General features: G+C 39.0%; 1 protein-coding gene across 4 annotated transcripts in view; it reads right to left on the reverse strand.

Annotated features, from left to right (window-relative positions):
* The window catches only part of CFAP44 (cilia and flagella associated protein 44), a 149880-nt gene that overhangs the window by 31724 nt on the left and 100559 nt on the right, over window positions 1–17597 (reverse strand). For all 4 annotated transcript variants that reach the window (XR_008297664.1, XM_053220864.1, XM_053220865.1 and 1 more), the window contains exon 25: window positions 9561–9738. Coding sequence is in view for 3 of the 4 variants with exons in the window: in XM_053220864.1 (XP_053076839.1) it covers window positions 9561–9738 (178 nt within the window). In the remaining variant the exon portion in view is untranslated. The remainder of the gene's footprint in view (window positions 1–9560; window positions 9739–17597) is intronic.

A 17597-nucleotide genomic window follows, 5' to 3' on the forward strand; every position in this document is an offset into this window, starting at 1 on the left:
GTCAATCTATGATAAATGATGCAGGAATATACAATGGGGAAAAAGGTAGTCTCTTCAACAAATGATGCTGGAAAATTGGACAGCTACATGCAAAAGAATGAAACTAGACCACTTTCTTATACCATAGATAAAAATGAACTCAAAATGGATTAGAGACCTAAATGTGAGACTTTAAACCATAAAATTTCTAAAAGAAAACATAGGCAGGGGTGTCTGGGTGGCTCAGTTGGTTAAGTGTCCAACTCTTAGTTTTGGCTCAGATCATGATCTAACAGTTCATGAGTTTGAGCCCCACATGGGGCTCAGTGCTGACAGCATGGAGCCTGCTTGGGATTCTCTCTCCCCCTCTCTCTGCCCATCCCCTGCTTGTTCTCTCTCTCTCTCTCTCTCTCTCTCTCTCTCTCTCTCTCAAAAATAAATAAATAAACTTAAAAAACTTAAAAAAAATAAAGAAAATACAGGCAATAATTTCTTTGACATCAGCCATAGAAACATATTTCTAGATTTATCTCCTAAGGTAAGGGAAACAAGAGCAAAAATAAACTGTTGGAACTACACCAAAATAAAAAGCTTTTGCACAGCAAAGGAAACCAGCAACAAAACTGAAAGGCAATCCAGTGAATGGGAGAAGATATTTGTAAATGATATATGCAATAAGGAGTTAACATCCAAACTATATAAGGAACTTATACGACATGAAAAAAAATCCAATTAAAAAAAGGGCAGAGAACCTGAATAGACATTCTTCTAAAGGAAACATACATATGGCCAACAGACACACGAAAAGATTCTCAACATCACTAATGATCAGGGAAATACAAATCAAAACTACAATGAAATATCATCTTATGCCTATCAGAATGGCTAGTAACAGAAAGACAAGAAATAACAAGTGTTGGCAAGAATGTGGAGGAATAGGAACCCTTGTATACTGTTGGTAGAAACATAAATTGGTGCAACCACTATGGAAAACAGTATGGAGGCTCCTCAAAAAATTAACAATAGAATTAGCATATGACCCAATAATACCACTTATGAATATTTATCTGAAGAAAATGAAAACACTAATTTGAAAAGACCTATGCACCCCTATGTTTATTGCAGCATCATTTACAATCTTGATATGGAAGCAACCCAAACGTCCATCCACAGATGAATGGATAAATAGGTGGTATATACATACAATGAAATATTATTCATCCATAAAAAGCATGAGATCTTGCCATTTGGGACAACATGGATGGCCGTAGAGTATATTATGCTAAGTGAAATAAGTCAGAGAAAGACAAATACCATATGATTTCACTCGTATGTGGAATTTAAGAAACAAAACAAACAGAGAAACAAACAAACAAACAAAAAAACCCATACTCTTAAATACAGAGAACAAACTGGTGGTTGCCAGAGGTGGGGTGGGGAGATGGGTGAAATTGATAAAAGGATTAAGAGGTACAAACCTCTATTTAGAAAATAAGTAAGTCACATAAATGAAAAGTACAATATAGGGAATATAGTAAGATTGTAGTAATGCTGTTTAGTAACAAATGGTGACTACACCTATTATGGTGAGCACTGAGTAATGTACAGATTTGATGAATCATTATATTGTTTACCTGAAACTCATATAACACTGAATGTTATACTTCAAAAACAAAAGGCACTTCTCCAGGCAGTCTTAGAAAACTTACCTGTATAATTACCACCTATGAACCAAGAACATTATAACAAAATAGAGATTTTTTTTTACATTCTTAAGAACAAACCTTTCAAGCATGAAAGTAAAACTCAAAATCCAGCACTTCTGTGAATGGGGGACCACTTTGAAGCACCTGGAGAACTAAGAATTAAGCTTAAAAGAACAAATCTAAGACAGCCTGATGACTGTAAGGCTTGCCTCTTTGAAGAACCCTTTTTACATACCAACATTTTCTTTTTAGTTTTACAAATACCACACATACCTAAATACTGGCCACAGGGAAGTGGGATATATAATATGTTATTTCCAAAAAAACTTGAAATGTTAGTAATTTTTAATTTAGCCATGACAGTAATGACCATTTGTTGACTTTGACCATCACATTAACGTCGTGAGGCAGACTAGATATGTTTTATTGTTGTTAATTGGTATTAATACTCTTTTTTTTTAAAGATTTTTTTTAAAATTTTTTTACATTGATTTATTTTTGAGAAACAGAGTGAGACAAAGCGTGAGCAGGGGAGGGGCAGAGAGAGAAGGAGACAGAGAATCTGAAGCAGGCTCCAGGCTCTGAGCAAGCAGTTAGCACAGAGCCTGATGTGGGGCTCGAACTCACAAACTGTGAGGTCATGACCTGAGCTGAAGTCAGACGCTCAACCGACTGAGCCACCCAGGCGTCCCGGTATTAATACTCTTTTAACAGACAATATAACTGAGGCTTAGGGAGATTTACATGACTAGCAAAGTTTATGTGCCTATTAAGTGGCAGAGATGGAAACAGAACTCTGATCTTCTGACTTGTAGAATAGCGTGCTCTACATTAATTTACGCTGTTTTAATAAACTGGATTTCAGTGTAACGCAGTTCAGTTCAAGACATGATACATGTCCATCATCTCTAGCTAGACCATGAAATTTCAGGTTGGATGACTGGCAATTGTGCTCAAAAAACATTTCTCTATGATGATGGATCAGACATGATAGATGAAACAAGAATTATCTTAAAGGAACAGCTGGAAAAACAATCTAGACACAAGAGAGAAAGATGGCAGTGTAGGAGGTCGCTGGGCTCACTGCATCCTGATCACTTAGATTCCACCCACACTGGCCTAAATAACTCCAAAAACTGCCGGAAGAGTAACAAAACGGACTCTCTGGAGCCAAGCGTAGACAAGAGACCCACGGAAGAGGGTAGGAATGGCGGAGAGGCGGTGCGTGCTATATAGACTGGCGGGAGGGAGCTGGGGTGGTGGAGGGGCAGCCCACAGGGCAAGGCAAGCCCCTGAAATCTGGCTTGCAAAGGCAGAGGGGCTGGACTGCCTGAGTTCTGACAGCCAGTGGGACTTAACACCTGGAATGTTAAAAGTCAACAGCTCTGCTCTTGGAGAGAATACTAGGAGGGAGAGTTGTTGAGTCCCAGAAGGAGAGAGCTCAGCAGGGGAACAAAGGTGCTGGCAAGTACCATTTCCCTCTCCCATACCCCAGCTGAAATTCCAAAGGGAACCAGTTCCCAACACCGAACTTGCTTGCACTGCTCAAACACCCAACACTGTGCTTCTGAGGATTCATTCCTCCGATGGGCCTGCCCCCCTCCTTGTGCTGCAGGGCCTCTCCTGCAGGGACCACTGACGGCAAAGCTAGCTAAGATTGCCCCTCCCACCCCTGTGCACCTTGTGGATCCACCCCATCTAATACACCCTGTCCAGATCCCATCGAAGTAGCACCACAAGCCTGGCAGTGTGCAAGTAGCCCAGACAGGGGCCACACCACTCCACAGTGAGTCCTGCCCCTGGGAGAGGGGAAGAGAAGATACACACCAGTCTGACTGTGGCCCCACCCACCAACACAAGTTTCTCCCGACAGCACAGGGGAGGTGTCCTGCAGTTTAGAGCTACCACAGGGACTAGCCAAAATGATGAAACGGAAGAATTCTCCTCAAAAGAAACCCCAGGAGGTAACTAACGAATTAATCAAAACTGAGTTAAGCAATATAACGGAAGAAGAATTTAGAATAATAGTCATAAAATTAATAGCTGCACTTAAAAAAAGCATAGAGGACAGCAGAGAATCTATTGCTACAGAAACCTAGGGAATAAAAAATAGTCATGAGATGCAATACTAAATGCTATAATGCTATAAATGCTAAACAATGCTATAAACGAGGTGCAAAATAAAATGGAGGCGGTCATAGCACAGAATGAAGAGGGAGAGGAGAGAATAGGTGAATTAGAAGATAAAATTATGGAAAAAGAGGAAGCTGAGAAAAAGAGATATAAAAAAAATCCAGGAGTATGAAGGGAGACTTAGAGAAAGTGATCCAATCAAAGTGATCCACTCAAAGTGATACGGAACAATATCCGTATCATAGGAATTCCAAAGAAGAGAGAGAGAAAGGGGCTGAAGGTGTACTTGAACAAATCATAGCTGAGAACTTTCCTGATCTGGGGAAGGAAACAGGCATTGAAATCCGAGAGGCACAGAGAACTTTCTTCAGACGTAACTTGAATCGATCTTCTGTACTACATATCATAGTGAAACTGGCAAAATACAAGGATAAAGAGAGAACTCTGAAGGCAGCTTAGGGATAAACAGGCCCTAACATACAAAGGTACACACATACGGTTAGTAGCAGACCTATCTACTGAAATGTGGCAGGCCAGAAAACAATGGCAGGAAATCTTCAATGTGATGAACAGAAAAAAATATGCAGCCGAGAATCCTTTATCCAGCAAGTCTGTCTTTCAGAATAGAAGGAGAGATAAAGGTTTTCCCAAACAAACAAAAACAGAAGGAATTCATCACCACTAAACCAGCCTTACAAGATCCTAAGGGGGATCCTGTGAGACGAAGTACCAGAGACATCATTACAAGCATGAAACCTTCAGACATCACAATGACTCTAAACCCATATCTTTCTGTAATAACACTGAATGTAAATGGACTAAATGCACCAACCAAAAGACATAGGGTATCAGAATGGATAAAAAAACAAGACCCATCTATTTGCTGCCTACAAGAGACTCATTTTAGACCTGAGGACACCTTCAGAATAAAAGTGAGGGGATGGAGAACTATCTATCATGCTACTGAAGTCAAAAGAAAGCTGGAGTAGCCATACTTATATCAGACAAATCAGCCTTTAAATTAAAGGCTGTAACAAGAGATGAAGAAGGGCATTATATAATAATTACAGGGTCCATCCATCAGGAAGAGCTAACAATTATAAATGTCTATGTGCCGAATGTGGGAGCCCCCAAATATATAAAACAATTATTCACAAACATAAGCAACCTTATTGATAAGAATGTGGTAACTGCAGGGGACTTTAATACTCCACTTACAACAATGGATAGATCATCTAGACAGAGGATCAATAAAGAAACAAGGGCCCTGAATGGTACATTGGATCAGATGGACCTAACAGATATTTAGAACTCTGCATCCCAAAGCAACAGAATATACTTTCTTCTCGAATGCACATGGAACATTCTCCAAGATAGATCACATACTGGGTCACAAAACAGCCCTTCATAAGTATACAAGAATTGAGATCATACCATGCACAGTTTCAGACCACAACACTATGAAGCTTGAAATCAACCACAAGAAAAAGTCTGGAAAACCTCCAAAATCATGGAGGTTAAAGAACACCCTACTAAAGAATGAATGGGTCAACCAGGCAATTAGAGAAGAAACTTAAAAAATATGGAAACAAATGAAAATTGAAATACAATAATCCAAACACTTTGGGATGCAGCAAAGGCAGTCCTGAGAAGAAAATACATTGCAATCCAGGCCTATCTCAAGAAACAAGAAAAATCCCAAATACAAAATCTAACAGCACACCTAAAGGAAATAGAAGCAGAACAGCAAAGACAGCCTAAACCCAGCAGAAGAGAAATAATAAAGATCAGAGCAGAAACAAACAATATAGAATCTAAAAAAACTGTAGAGCAGATCAACGAAACCAAGAGTTGGTTTTTTGAAAAAATAAACAAAATTGATAAACCTCTAGCCAGGCTTCTCAAAAAGAAAAGGGAGAGGACCCAAATAGATAAAATCATGAATGAAAATGGAATGATTACAACCAATCCCTCAGACATACAAGCAATTATCAGGGAATACTATGAAAAATTATATGCCAACAAACTGGACAACCTGGAAGAAATGGACAAATTCCTAAGCACCCACACACTTCCAAAACTCAAACAGGAAGAAATAGAAAATATGAACACACCCATAACCAGCGAAGAAATTGAATCAGTTATCAAAAATCTCCCAACAAATAAGAGTCCAGGACCAGATGGCTCACCTGGGGAATTCTACCAGAAATTTAAAGCAGAGATAATACCTATCCTTCTCAAGCTGTTCCAAAAAAATAGAAAAGGAAGGAAAACTTTCAGACTCATTCTATGAAGCCAGCATTACTTTGATTTCCAAAAGAGACAGAGACCCAGCAAAAAAAGAGAACTACAGGCCAATATCCCTGATGAATATGGATGCAAAAATTCTCAACAAGATACTATCAAATACAATTCAACAACATATAAAAAGAATTATTCACCATGATCAAGTGGGAGTCATTCCTGGGATGCAGGGCTGGTTCAACATTCACAAATCAATCAACGTGATACATCACGTTAATAAAAGAAAAGATAAGAACCATATGATCCTGGCAATCAATGCAGAAAACGCATTTGACAAAATTCAGCATTCTTTCTTAATAAAAACCCTAGAGAAAGTCATGATAGAAGGAACATAATTACACATCATAAAAGCCATTTATGAAAAGCCCACAGCTAATATCATCCTCAATGGGGAAAAACTGAGAGCTTTCTCCCTGAGATCAGGAACACGACAGGGATGTATACTCTCACCACTGTTGTTTAACATGGTGTTGAAAGTGCTACCATCAGCAATCAGAAAACAAAAGGAAATCAAAGGTATCAAAATTGGCAAAGATGAAGTCAAGCTTTCACTTTTTGCAGATGACATGATATTATACATGGAAAACCTGACAGACTCCACCAAAAGTCTGCTAGAACTGTTATATGAATTCAGGAAAGTCGCAGGATACAAAATTAATGCACAGAAATCAGTTGCATTCTTATACACTAATAATGAAGCAACAGAAAGACAAATAAAGAAACTGATCCCATTCACAATTGCACCAAGAAGCATAAAATATCTAGGAATAAACCTAACCAAAGATGTAAAAGATCTGTATACTGAAAACTATTGAAAGCTTATGAAGGAAATTGAGGAAGATACAAAGAAATGGAAAAACATTCCGTGCTCATGGATTGGAAGAATAAATATTGTTAAAATGTCAATACTACCCAAAGCTATCTACACATTCAATCCAATCCCAATCAAAATAGTACCAGCATTCTTCTCAAAGCTAGAACAAGCTATCCTAAAATTTGTGTGGAACCACAAAAGACCCCGAATAGCCAAAGTAATATTGAAGAAGAAGACCAATGTGGGAAGGATCACAATCCCAGACTTTAGCCTCTACTACAAAGCTGTCGTCATCAACACAGCATGGTATTGGCACAAAAACAGACACATAGACCAATGGAATAGAATAGACTCCCGAATTGAACCCACAAAAGTATGGCCAACTAATCTTTGACAAAGCAGGAAGAATATTCAATGGAAAAAAGACAGTCTCTTTAACAAAGGGTGCTGGGAAAAACGGACAGCAACATGCAGAAGAATGAAACTAGACCACTTTCTTACACCATTCACAAAAATAAACTCAACATGGATGAAGGACCTGAATGTGAGATAGGAAACCATCAAAACCCTAAAAGAAAAAGTAGGAAAAAACTCTCTGACCTCAGCCGCAGCAATTTCTTACTTGACACATCCCCAAAGGCAAGGGAATTAAAAGCAAAAATGAACTATTGGGACCTCATGAAAATAAAAAGCTTCTGCACTGCAAAGGAAACAGTCAACAAAGCTAAAAGGCAACCGACGGAATGGGAAAAGATACTTGCAAATGACATATCGGACAAAGGGCTAGTATCCAAAATCTATAAAGAGCTCACCAAACTCCACACCCGAAAAACAAATAATCCAGTGAAGAAATGGGCAGAAGACTTGAATAGGCACATCTCTAAGGAGACATCCAGATGGCCAATACGCACATGAAAAGATGCTTAACGTCGCTCCTTATCAGGGAAATACAAATCAAAACCACACTCAGATATCACCTCACGCCAGTCAGAGTGGCCAAAATGAACAAATCAGGAGACTATAGATGCTGGAGAGGATGTGGAGAAACGGAAACCCTCTTGCACTGTTGGTGGGAATGCAAATTGGTGCAGCCACTCTGGAAAACAGTGTGGAGGTTCCTCAAAAAATTAAAAATAGACCTACCCTATGACCCAGCAGTAGCACTGCTAGGAATTTACCCAAGGGATACCGGAGTACTGATGCATAGGGGCACTTGTACTCCCATGTTTATAGCAGCACTCTCAACAATAGCCAAATTATGGAAAGAGCCTAAATGTCCATCAACTGATGAATGGATAAAGAAGTTGTGATTTATATATACGATGGAATACTATGTGGCAATGAGAAAGAATGAAATATGGCCTTTTGTAGCAACGTGGATGGAACTGCAGAGTGTTATGCTAAGTGAAATAAGTCACAGAGAAAGACAGATACCATATGTTTTCACTCTTATGTGGATCCTGAGAAACTTACCAGAAGACCATGGGGGAGGGGAAGGGGAAAAAAAAGTTACAGAGAGGGAAGGAAGCAAACCATGAGAGACTCTTAAAAACTGAGAATAAACTGAGGGTTGATGGGGGGTGGGAGGGAGGGGAAAGTGGGTGATGGGTATTGAGGAGGGCACCTGTTGGGATGAGTACTGGGTGTTATATGGAAACCAATTTGATAATAAATTTCATGTAAAAAAAAAAAGAGAGAAACAATCTAAATGGTCACTAAGAAAATGTTCAAAATGTCTGTTTAAACAGATAGGTATAGTTATGAGCTATGAACATTTATTCATGGATATTATTTGCCATACCAGGATCCTCCTACTTCTGGCACATATAGAATTTTTGGTGAAACTGAAAGACTTTTTTTTTCCTGAAGACACTTTACTGCCACTTGTCAGAAAATTATAAAATATTCTAATATGTTAGATCCGTGGTATGATTGGCACTTTCTCCAATGGGATGCCTTGTAGTGTCCAAACTGCATGGCCATAGTAGGTGGCCATGTACCACATTCTCCTCAAAATGGTAGCTCAGATACTTTCTGAGTCTCTAAATGTGAAAAGTCACTTTTCAGTCCAAATTAAGGAATTACTATGACAGAGAGAGGAGACTTTAGTAAAAAAGGGGGGGTGAGAAATCAGGGTAATTGGAAGCAGTTTGGCAGAATGTAGATAAAAATTTTAAAAAGGAATATGTTAATAGGTTACTATAGAGACACTTAAAAAATTTATAAGTCCTGGGAAAAAAAAGTCAAACAATGGCCTTTTCCCCTAAGTCTTTGGAAGTCTACAGCAGCCAAGGACATGTTTGAATTTCAGAAATTCAAAGTCTCTAAAATATAGAGCTTTAACCCATGAAACATATTGAGTCAAGTAATTAACTTGAAGGCTGGTTCTGCCATTTTAACTAAATAATCACAGATAAATCCCTTGTCCTCTCTGGGCCTCAGTTTCCTCATTTGTAAAAAGGGGGCATTATTCTAAATAATCATGAAGATCTTCTTTCAGTTCTAAGTTTCTATGACTATATATTCCTATAGACTATCTAGTGAAACAAGTGGTTTCAGCACAGAATACCGCTAAAAACTCAAGGGTACCTCTCATTGTCATGTAAGCAATGAGTAATAAGTACCATGGAGTCTAGATGTCCCAGCTCCTCTTCCTTCTTGGCAGCATTTACTCTCATGTGCTCAGGTATTTTGTAGTCTGGGGCTGTCTTCAGATTGAAGTCTCCCATATACAACTGGGCCTCTTTGATGGCTTGAACATCTTTGGGATCTTCATAGTCATCCTGAGGTTTACTCTTGTACCTATCAGAAAAAAAGGCAACCCAGCCACAAACTTAACAATAAAATTCAGTTTGTCCACTATATGTATATAATCAAATTCAGGCATCAAGCAAAAGTATAATTATGAGTGTGTGGTACTACTTTTGTCCATAGCACCCAAGCATTTTTTTTAAGTTAATGACTACAGACCTTCCACAGCTTACAATGGGGTTATGTAGCAATAAACTCATAGTTGAAAATACCATAAATTGAAAATGTATTCAATATACCTAACCTACCTAACATTATAGTCTAGCCTAGCCCACCTTAAACATTAGCCTACAGTTGGGAAAAATTATCAAATACAAAGTCCATTTTACAATAAAGTGTTGAATATCTCATGTAATTTATTGACTACTGTACTGAAAGTGAAAAACAGAATGGTTGTAAATGTACTGATTGCTTATCCTCATGACCGTGTGGTTGACTTAGAGCCGTGGCTCACTGCTTCTGACCAGTATCATACTGCATACATCACTAGCCTGGGAAAATATCAAAATTCAAAGTATAGTTTCTACTGAATGCATATCACTTTCACACCATTGTAAAGCCAAAAAATCATGAGGCAAACAATCAAAGCTTGGGGATGATCTGTATTCTTAAGGCACCCCAAACAAAGTAACAATGAAATAAATAAAAACCAATTACCAATTGGTGCTGAAATAATCTGAATTATTCTTAGGCTTTGGTTCAATTCTAAGTGATCTATATCAACATGCTTATTTATTCCCTCAATAGACATTAAACCATAGAGATGGAGTGGGTGTATTTTAATCACTAAAAGTTAATGTACCTTTTAAAAAATAACCTAAGTGACTGTCATTACATTTTCAAAAAGAGAATCTAATTAAAAATGATATAATGAGCATATATACTTGCCTCTCTCTCTCCCCCCCCCCAGTTCCATGAAAATGATGGGTAGAGGTATTAAACGGAATAAATCAGTAAGGCTGAGAATAAGATAGAAAGCCATGAATAAACCAATGATAGTAATTTTAAAGTAATTTAAAAGACCAGAGAAAACTGTGGCCCAGAATATCCCTAAGGTAAGGTTATAAAAAGGATTTGATATGACCTTATTAGTAGATCATAGTCTCCTAGGAGGCCCCAAGCACAGAGCGGGCAGGTATGGAGCAGGTAATAGAATATTAGACATTATTTAGCAAAATTAATTAAAGGATTGAAAAGGAATTCCTGAACCAATTTAATCTTCTTCTCACTTTTCTCATTTCCACACATAAAAAGGAGTAGCAACTTTTACACCTCAATTAAAACTGGAAGAATGAGGGGTGCCTGGGTGGCTCAGATGGTTAAGTGACCGAAACTTTGTTTTGGCTCAGGTCATGATCTCACGGTTTGTGAGATCAAGCCCTGCAAGGGCTCCAAGCTGACAGTGTGATAACTGCTTGGGATTCTCTCTCTCTCTCTCTTTTCTTCCCTGCTTCCCAAGATAAATTTAAAAAAAAAAACGCATTTGTTTTTAAACTGAAGAACAAATCTCTATAGAAACTGACCTCCCTGCTTGGAAACTGCTAGTGCACCTAGGATAGGGGTTGGCACACCATTGTAGGGATCTTTATTGGAAGACCCCAACCTACATAATTCTTTAAAGTGAAGTCTGCCAGTCAACATGAACATGTACACAGAGCTTGCAGTCAGCCCTTAGGAAAACAAACATATACAATAACAGAGAAAACACATGTTATCTAAAGTATTAATTGACAATTGTTCCTTTGTGTAAAACAGCACTAAAAGGAAGGATTAAAATTTTTAAAAGGAAAGAAAGAGAGGTAGAAGGAAAGAAAAAGCAAGGAAATGAGGGAAGAAGGAAAGGAAAGGGAAGGGAAGGGAAGGGAAGGGAAGGGAAGGGAAGGGAAGGGAAGGGAAGGGAAGGGAAGGGAAGGGAAGGAAAGGAAAGGAAAGGAAAGGAAAGGAAAGGAAAGGAAAGGAAAGGAAAGGAAAGGAAAGGAAAGGAAAGGAAAGGAAAGGAAAAAAGAAAAGAACAACCAGATACTTCTACTTTGGCTGTGTGTGAGGGAAACATGGCCTATTTATTATTCTCATGCTATAAATTATTATTATTCTCATGCTATAAATAACTAGAAAACTGAACAAAAATTATGGAACTATGACATTGAAGGATAGGCAGCACAGGACTACATGCAAAAAGTGAAACAAAATAGCCAATCCTTACTGTCTCTATTTCTGCATGGAGGAAATTAGTCCCAAATATTAGTCCCAAATATTAGTCCAGTAATCTCACTGATTAAGGATACAAAGTTCAGAGTTCAGAGAGGCCAGAGTGGTTAGAATTTTGTGGAAAAAATATTAGAGCTACAAACAAAATAATGCCTTCAGAAATTCACATAGAGTTCTCTTGAGTTTTTGGCCAAGTATTAACCTATACATGTGTAATGTAAAACATCATAAAGATAAGTAAAGAACATCTAGGGAAAGTACAATTACTGGGAAATTATAAGACAAATAATTCTCATAATTTACACATTGCTGGAAATCACTCATGAATTCATCAGCTGGAGAGACCTTGTAAGGTAGGGAACATTCAGTAGAGATCCTTTAAAAAGTCATACCTTCAAAGTGGGAAAAATAAAACATCTAGACACTGTCATCAATCACTCTGTCCTCATTGCCATTTATATACAACTACACCAAGGAACACAAAAATATACATTCTTTCTCAAGCACACATGGAATTTTCATGAAGACAGACTTTATGCAGGCCCATACAACTCCCAGTAAATTTATAAGAACTTAAATCATGCAAACTATTTTCTGTGACCACAAAAAAATTATATTGGAAATAAAAAATATTTCTTTAAACCTCTGAATATTTGGAAATTAAACAGCATACTTAAAAACAAACCACAGCCAACAAGAAATCACAAGAGATATTAGAAAATATTTTGGGAGGAATAGAGATCCTGGGAAGATGGCAGCATAGGAGGACGCTGGGCTCATGGCGCATCCTGCTGATCACTTAGATTCCACATACACCTGCCTAAATAACCCAGAAAACCACCAGAAGACTAGCAGAACGGATTCTCCGGAGCCAAGCGTAGACGAGAGGCCCAAGAGGCTCACAGAAGAGGGTAGGAAGGGCGGAGAGGGAAGAGACGGTGCGCACTACACGGACTGGCGGGAGGGAGCCGGGGCGGAGGGGCAGCCCACCGGCCAAGCAGAGCCCCCGAGTCTGGCTTGCAAAAGCAGAGGGGCCGGACGGAGTGAGTGTGTTCAGACAGCAAGTGGGACTTAACATCTGGAAGGTTATAAGTTAACAGCTCTGCTCGGAGAGCAGGAGGGCTGGAGGACAATGGGAGGGAGAGTTGTTGAGCCCCGGACAACAGAGCACAGCTTTGCAGGGAACAAAGGCACTCACCAGCGCCATCTCCCACGCCCATCCCCCAGCCAAAATCCCAAAGGGAACCAGTTCCTGTCAGGGAACTTGCTTGCACCACGAAAACACCCAAAGCCGTGCTTCTTCAGATCCATCCCTCCGGCGGGTCTGACTCCCTCCCGGTGCGGCAGGGCCCCTCCCGAAGCGGATCTCTGAAGAAAAGCGCTCTGAGACTGCCCCTCCCACCCCTGTGCACCTTGCCGATCCACCCCAGCTAATACGCCAGATCCCCAGCACCACAAGTCTGGCAGTGTGCAAGTAGCCCAGATGGTCCACACCACCCACAGTGAATCCTGCCCCTAGGAGAGGGGAAGAAAAGGCACACATCAGTCTGACTGTGACCCCAGCAGGGGCTGGGGGCAGACAACAGGTCTGACTGCGGCCCCGCCCACCAACGCAAGTTATTCAAGACAGCACAGGGGAAGTGCCCTGTAGTTCTGCACCACTCCAGGGACTATCCAAAATGACGAAACGGAAGAATTCCCCTCAAAAAAACCTCCAGGAAATAACAGCTAATGAACTGATCAAAAATGATTTAAACAATATAACAGAAAGTGAATTTAGAATTATAGTCATAAAATTAATTGCTGGCCTTGAAAACAGTATAAAGGACAGCAGAGAATCTCTTGCTACAGAGATCAAGGGACTAAGGAACATCCAGGAAGAGCTAAAAAATGCTATCAACGAGCTGCAAAATAAAATGGAGACAACCACGGCTTGGATTGAAGAGGCAGAGGAGAGAATAGGTGAACTAGAAGATAAAATTATGGAAAAAGAAGAAGCTGAGAAAAAGAGAGATAAAAAATCCAGGAGTATGAGGTGAAAATTAGAGAACTAAGTGATGCACTAAAGAGAAATAATCTATGCATACTTGGTATTCCAGAGGAGGAAGAGAGAGGGAAAGGTGTTGAAGGTGTACTTGAAAAAATCATAGCTGAGAACTTCCCTGATCTGGGGAAGGAAAAGGCATTGAAATCCAAGAGGCACAGAGAACTCCCTTCAGACGTAACTTGAATCAATCTTCTGCATGACATGTCACAGTGAAACTGGCAAAATACAAGGATAAAGAGAAAATTCTGAAAGCAGCTAGAGATAAACATGCTCTAACATATAAAGGGAGACCTATAAGACTCGTGACTGATCTCTCTACTGAAACTTGGCAGGCCAGAAAGGAATGGCAGGAGATCTTCAATGTGATGAAAAGAAAAAATATGCAGCCGAGAATCCTTTATCCAGCAAGTCTGTCATTTAGAATAGAAGGAGTGATAAAGGTCTTCCCAAACAAAAACTGAAGGAATTCATCACCACTAAACCAACCATACAAGAGATCCTAAGGGGGATCCTGTGAGACAAAGTATCAGAGATATCGCTACAAGCATGAAACCTTCAGACATCACAATGACACTAAACCCATATCTTTCTGTAATAACACTGAATGTAAATGGACTAAAAGCGCTAACCAAAAGACATAGGGTATCAGAATGGATAAAAAAACAAGACCCATCTATTTGCTGTCTACAAGAGACTCATTTTAGACCAGAGGACACCTTCAGATTGAGAGTGAAGGGATGGAGAACTATTCAACATGCCACTGGAAGTCAAAAGAAAGCTGGAGTAGCCATACTTATATCAGACAAACTGGACTTTAAATTAAAGGCTGTAACAAGAGATGAAGAAGGGCATTATATAATAATCACAGGGTCTATCCATCAGGAAGAGCTAACAATTATAAATGTCTATGCGCCGAATATGGGAGCCCCCAAATATATAAAACAATTACTCACAAACATAAGCAACCTTATTGATAAGAATGTGGTAATTGCAGGGGACTTTAACACTCCACTTACAGAAATGGATAGATCATCTAGACACATGGTCAATAAAGAAACAAGGGCCCTGAATGATACATTGGATCAGATGGACTTGACAGATATATTTAGAACTCTGCATCCCAAAGCAACAGAATATACTTTCTTCTCGAATGCACATGGAACATTCTCCAAGATAGATCACAAACTGGGTCACAAAACAGCCCTTCATAAGTATACAAGAATTGAGATCATACCATGCATACTTTCAGACCACAATGCTATGAAGCTTGAAATTAACCACAGGGAAAAGTCTGGAAAACCTCCAAAAGCATGGAAGTTAAAGAACACCCTACTAAAGAATGAATGGCTCAACCAGGTAATTAGAGAAGAAATTAAATAATATATGGAAACAAATGAAAATGAAAAGACAACAATCCAAACGCTTTGGGATGCAGCAAAGGCAGTCCTGAGAGGAAAAGACATTGCAATCCAGGCCTATCTCAAGAAACAAGAAAAATCCCAAATACAAAATCTAACAGCACACCTAAAGGAAATAGAAGCAGAACAGCAAAGACAGCCTAAACCCAGCAGAAGAGAAATAATAAAGATCAGAGCAGAAATAAACAATATAGAATCTAAAAAAAACTGTAGAGCAGATCAACGAAACCAAGAGTTGGTTTTTTGAAAAAATAAACAAAATTGATAAACCTCTAGCCAGGCTTCTCAAAAAAAAAAAAAAGGGAGAGGACCCAAATAGATAAAATCATGAATGAAAATGGAATGATTACAACCAATCCCTCAGAGATACAAGCAATTATCAGGGAATACTATGAAAAATTATATGCCAACAAACTGGACAACTTGGAAGAAATGGACAAATTCCTAAGCACCCACACGCTTCCAAAACTCAATGAGGAGGAAATAGAAAGCCTGAACAGACCTATAACCAGTGAAAAAATTGAATCAGTCATCAAAAATCTCCCAACAAATAAGAGTCCAGGAGTCCAGGACCAGATGGCTTCCCAGGGGAGTTCTACCAGACGTTTAAAGCAGAGATAATACCTATCCTTCTCAAGCTATTCCAAAAAATAGAAAGGGAAGGAAAACTTCCAGACTCATTCTATGAAGCCAGTATTACTTTGATGCCTAAACCAGACAGAGACCCAGTAAAAAAAGAGAACTACAGGCCAATATCCCTGATGAATATGAATGCATAAATTCTCAGTAAGATACTAGCAAATCGAATTCAACAGCATATAAAAAGAATTATTCACCATGATCAAGTGGGATTCATTCCTGGGATACAGGGCTGGTTCAACATTCACAAATCAATCAACGTGATACATCACAAATAAAAGAAAAGATAAGAACCATATGATCCTGTCAATCGATGCAGAAAAGGCATTTGACAAAATTCAGCAACTTTTCTTAATAAAAACCCTCGAGAAAGTCGGGATAGAAGGAACATAATTACACATCATAAAAGCCATTTATGAAAAGCCCACTTAACATCATCCTCAATGGGAAAAACTGAGAGCTTTTTCCCTGAGATCAGGAACACGACAGGGATGTATACTCTCACCACTGTTGTTTAACATAGTGTTGGAAGTGCTAGCATCAGCAATCAGACAACAAAAGGAAATAAAAGGCATCAAAATTGGCAAAGATGAAGTCAAGCTTTCACTTTTTGCAGATGACATGATATTATACATGGAAAATCCGATAGACTCCACCAGAAGTCTGCTAGAACTGATACATGAATTCAGCAAAGTTGCAGGATACAAAATCAATGTACAGAAATCAGTTGCATTCTTATAGACTAATAATGAAGCAACAGAAAGACAAATAAAGAAACTGATCCCATTCACAATTGCACCAAGAAGCACAAAATACCTAGGAATAAATCTAACCAAAGATGTAAAAGATCTGTATGCTGAAAACTATAGAAATCTTATGAAGGAAGTTGAAGAACATATAAAGAAATGGAAAAACATTCCGTGCTCATGGATTGGAAGAATAAATATTGTCAAAATGTCAATACTACCCAAGCCTATCTACACATTCAATGCAATCCCAATCAAAATTGTACCAGCATTCTTCTCGAAACTAGAACAAGCAATCCTAAAATTCATATGGAACCACAAAAGGCCCCGAATAGTCAAAGTAATTTTGAAGAAGAAGCCCAAACCGGAGGCATCACAATCCCAGACTTTAGCCTGTACTACAAAGCTGTAATCATCAACACAGCATGGTATTGGCACAAAAACAGACACATAGACAAATGGAATAGAATAGAAACCCCAGAACTAGACCCACAAACGTATGGCCAACTCATCTTTGACAAAGCAGGAAAGAACATCCAATGGAAAAAAGACAGACTCTTTAACAAAGGGTGCTGGGAGAACTGGACAGCAACATGCAGAAGATTGAAACTAGACCACTTTCTCACACCATTCACAAAAATAAACTCAAAATGGATAAAGGACCTGAATGTGAGATAGGAAACCATCAAAACCCTAGAGAAGAAAGCAGGAAAAGACCTCTCTGATCTCAGCCACAGCAATTTCTTACTTGACACATCCCCAAAGGCAAGGGAATTAAAAGCAAAAATGAAT

The sequence above is a fragment of the Acinonyx jubatus genome, chromosome C2, assembly GCF_027475565.1.
Source record: "Acinonyx jubatus isolate Ajub_Pintada_27869175 chromosome C2, VMU_Ajub_asm_v1.0, whole genome shotgun sequence".
NCBI classification, from domain to species: Eukaryota; Metazoa; Chordata; class Mammalia; order Carnivora; family Felidae; genus Acinonyx; species Acinonyx jubatus.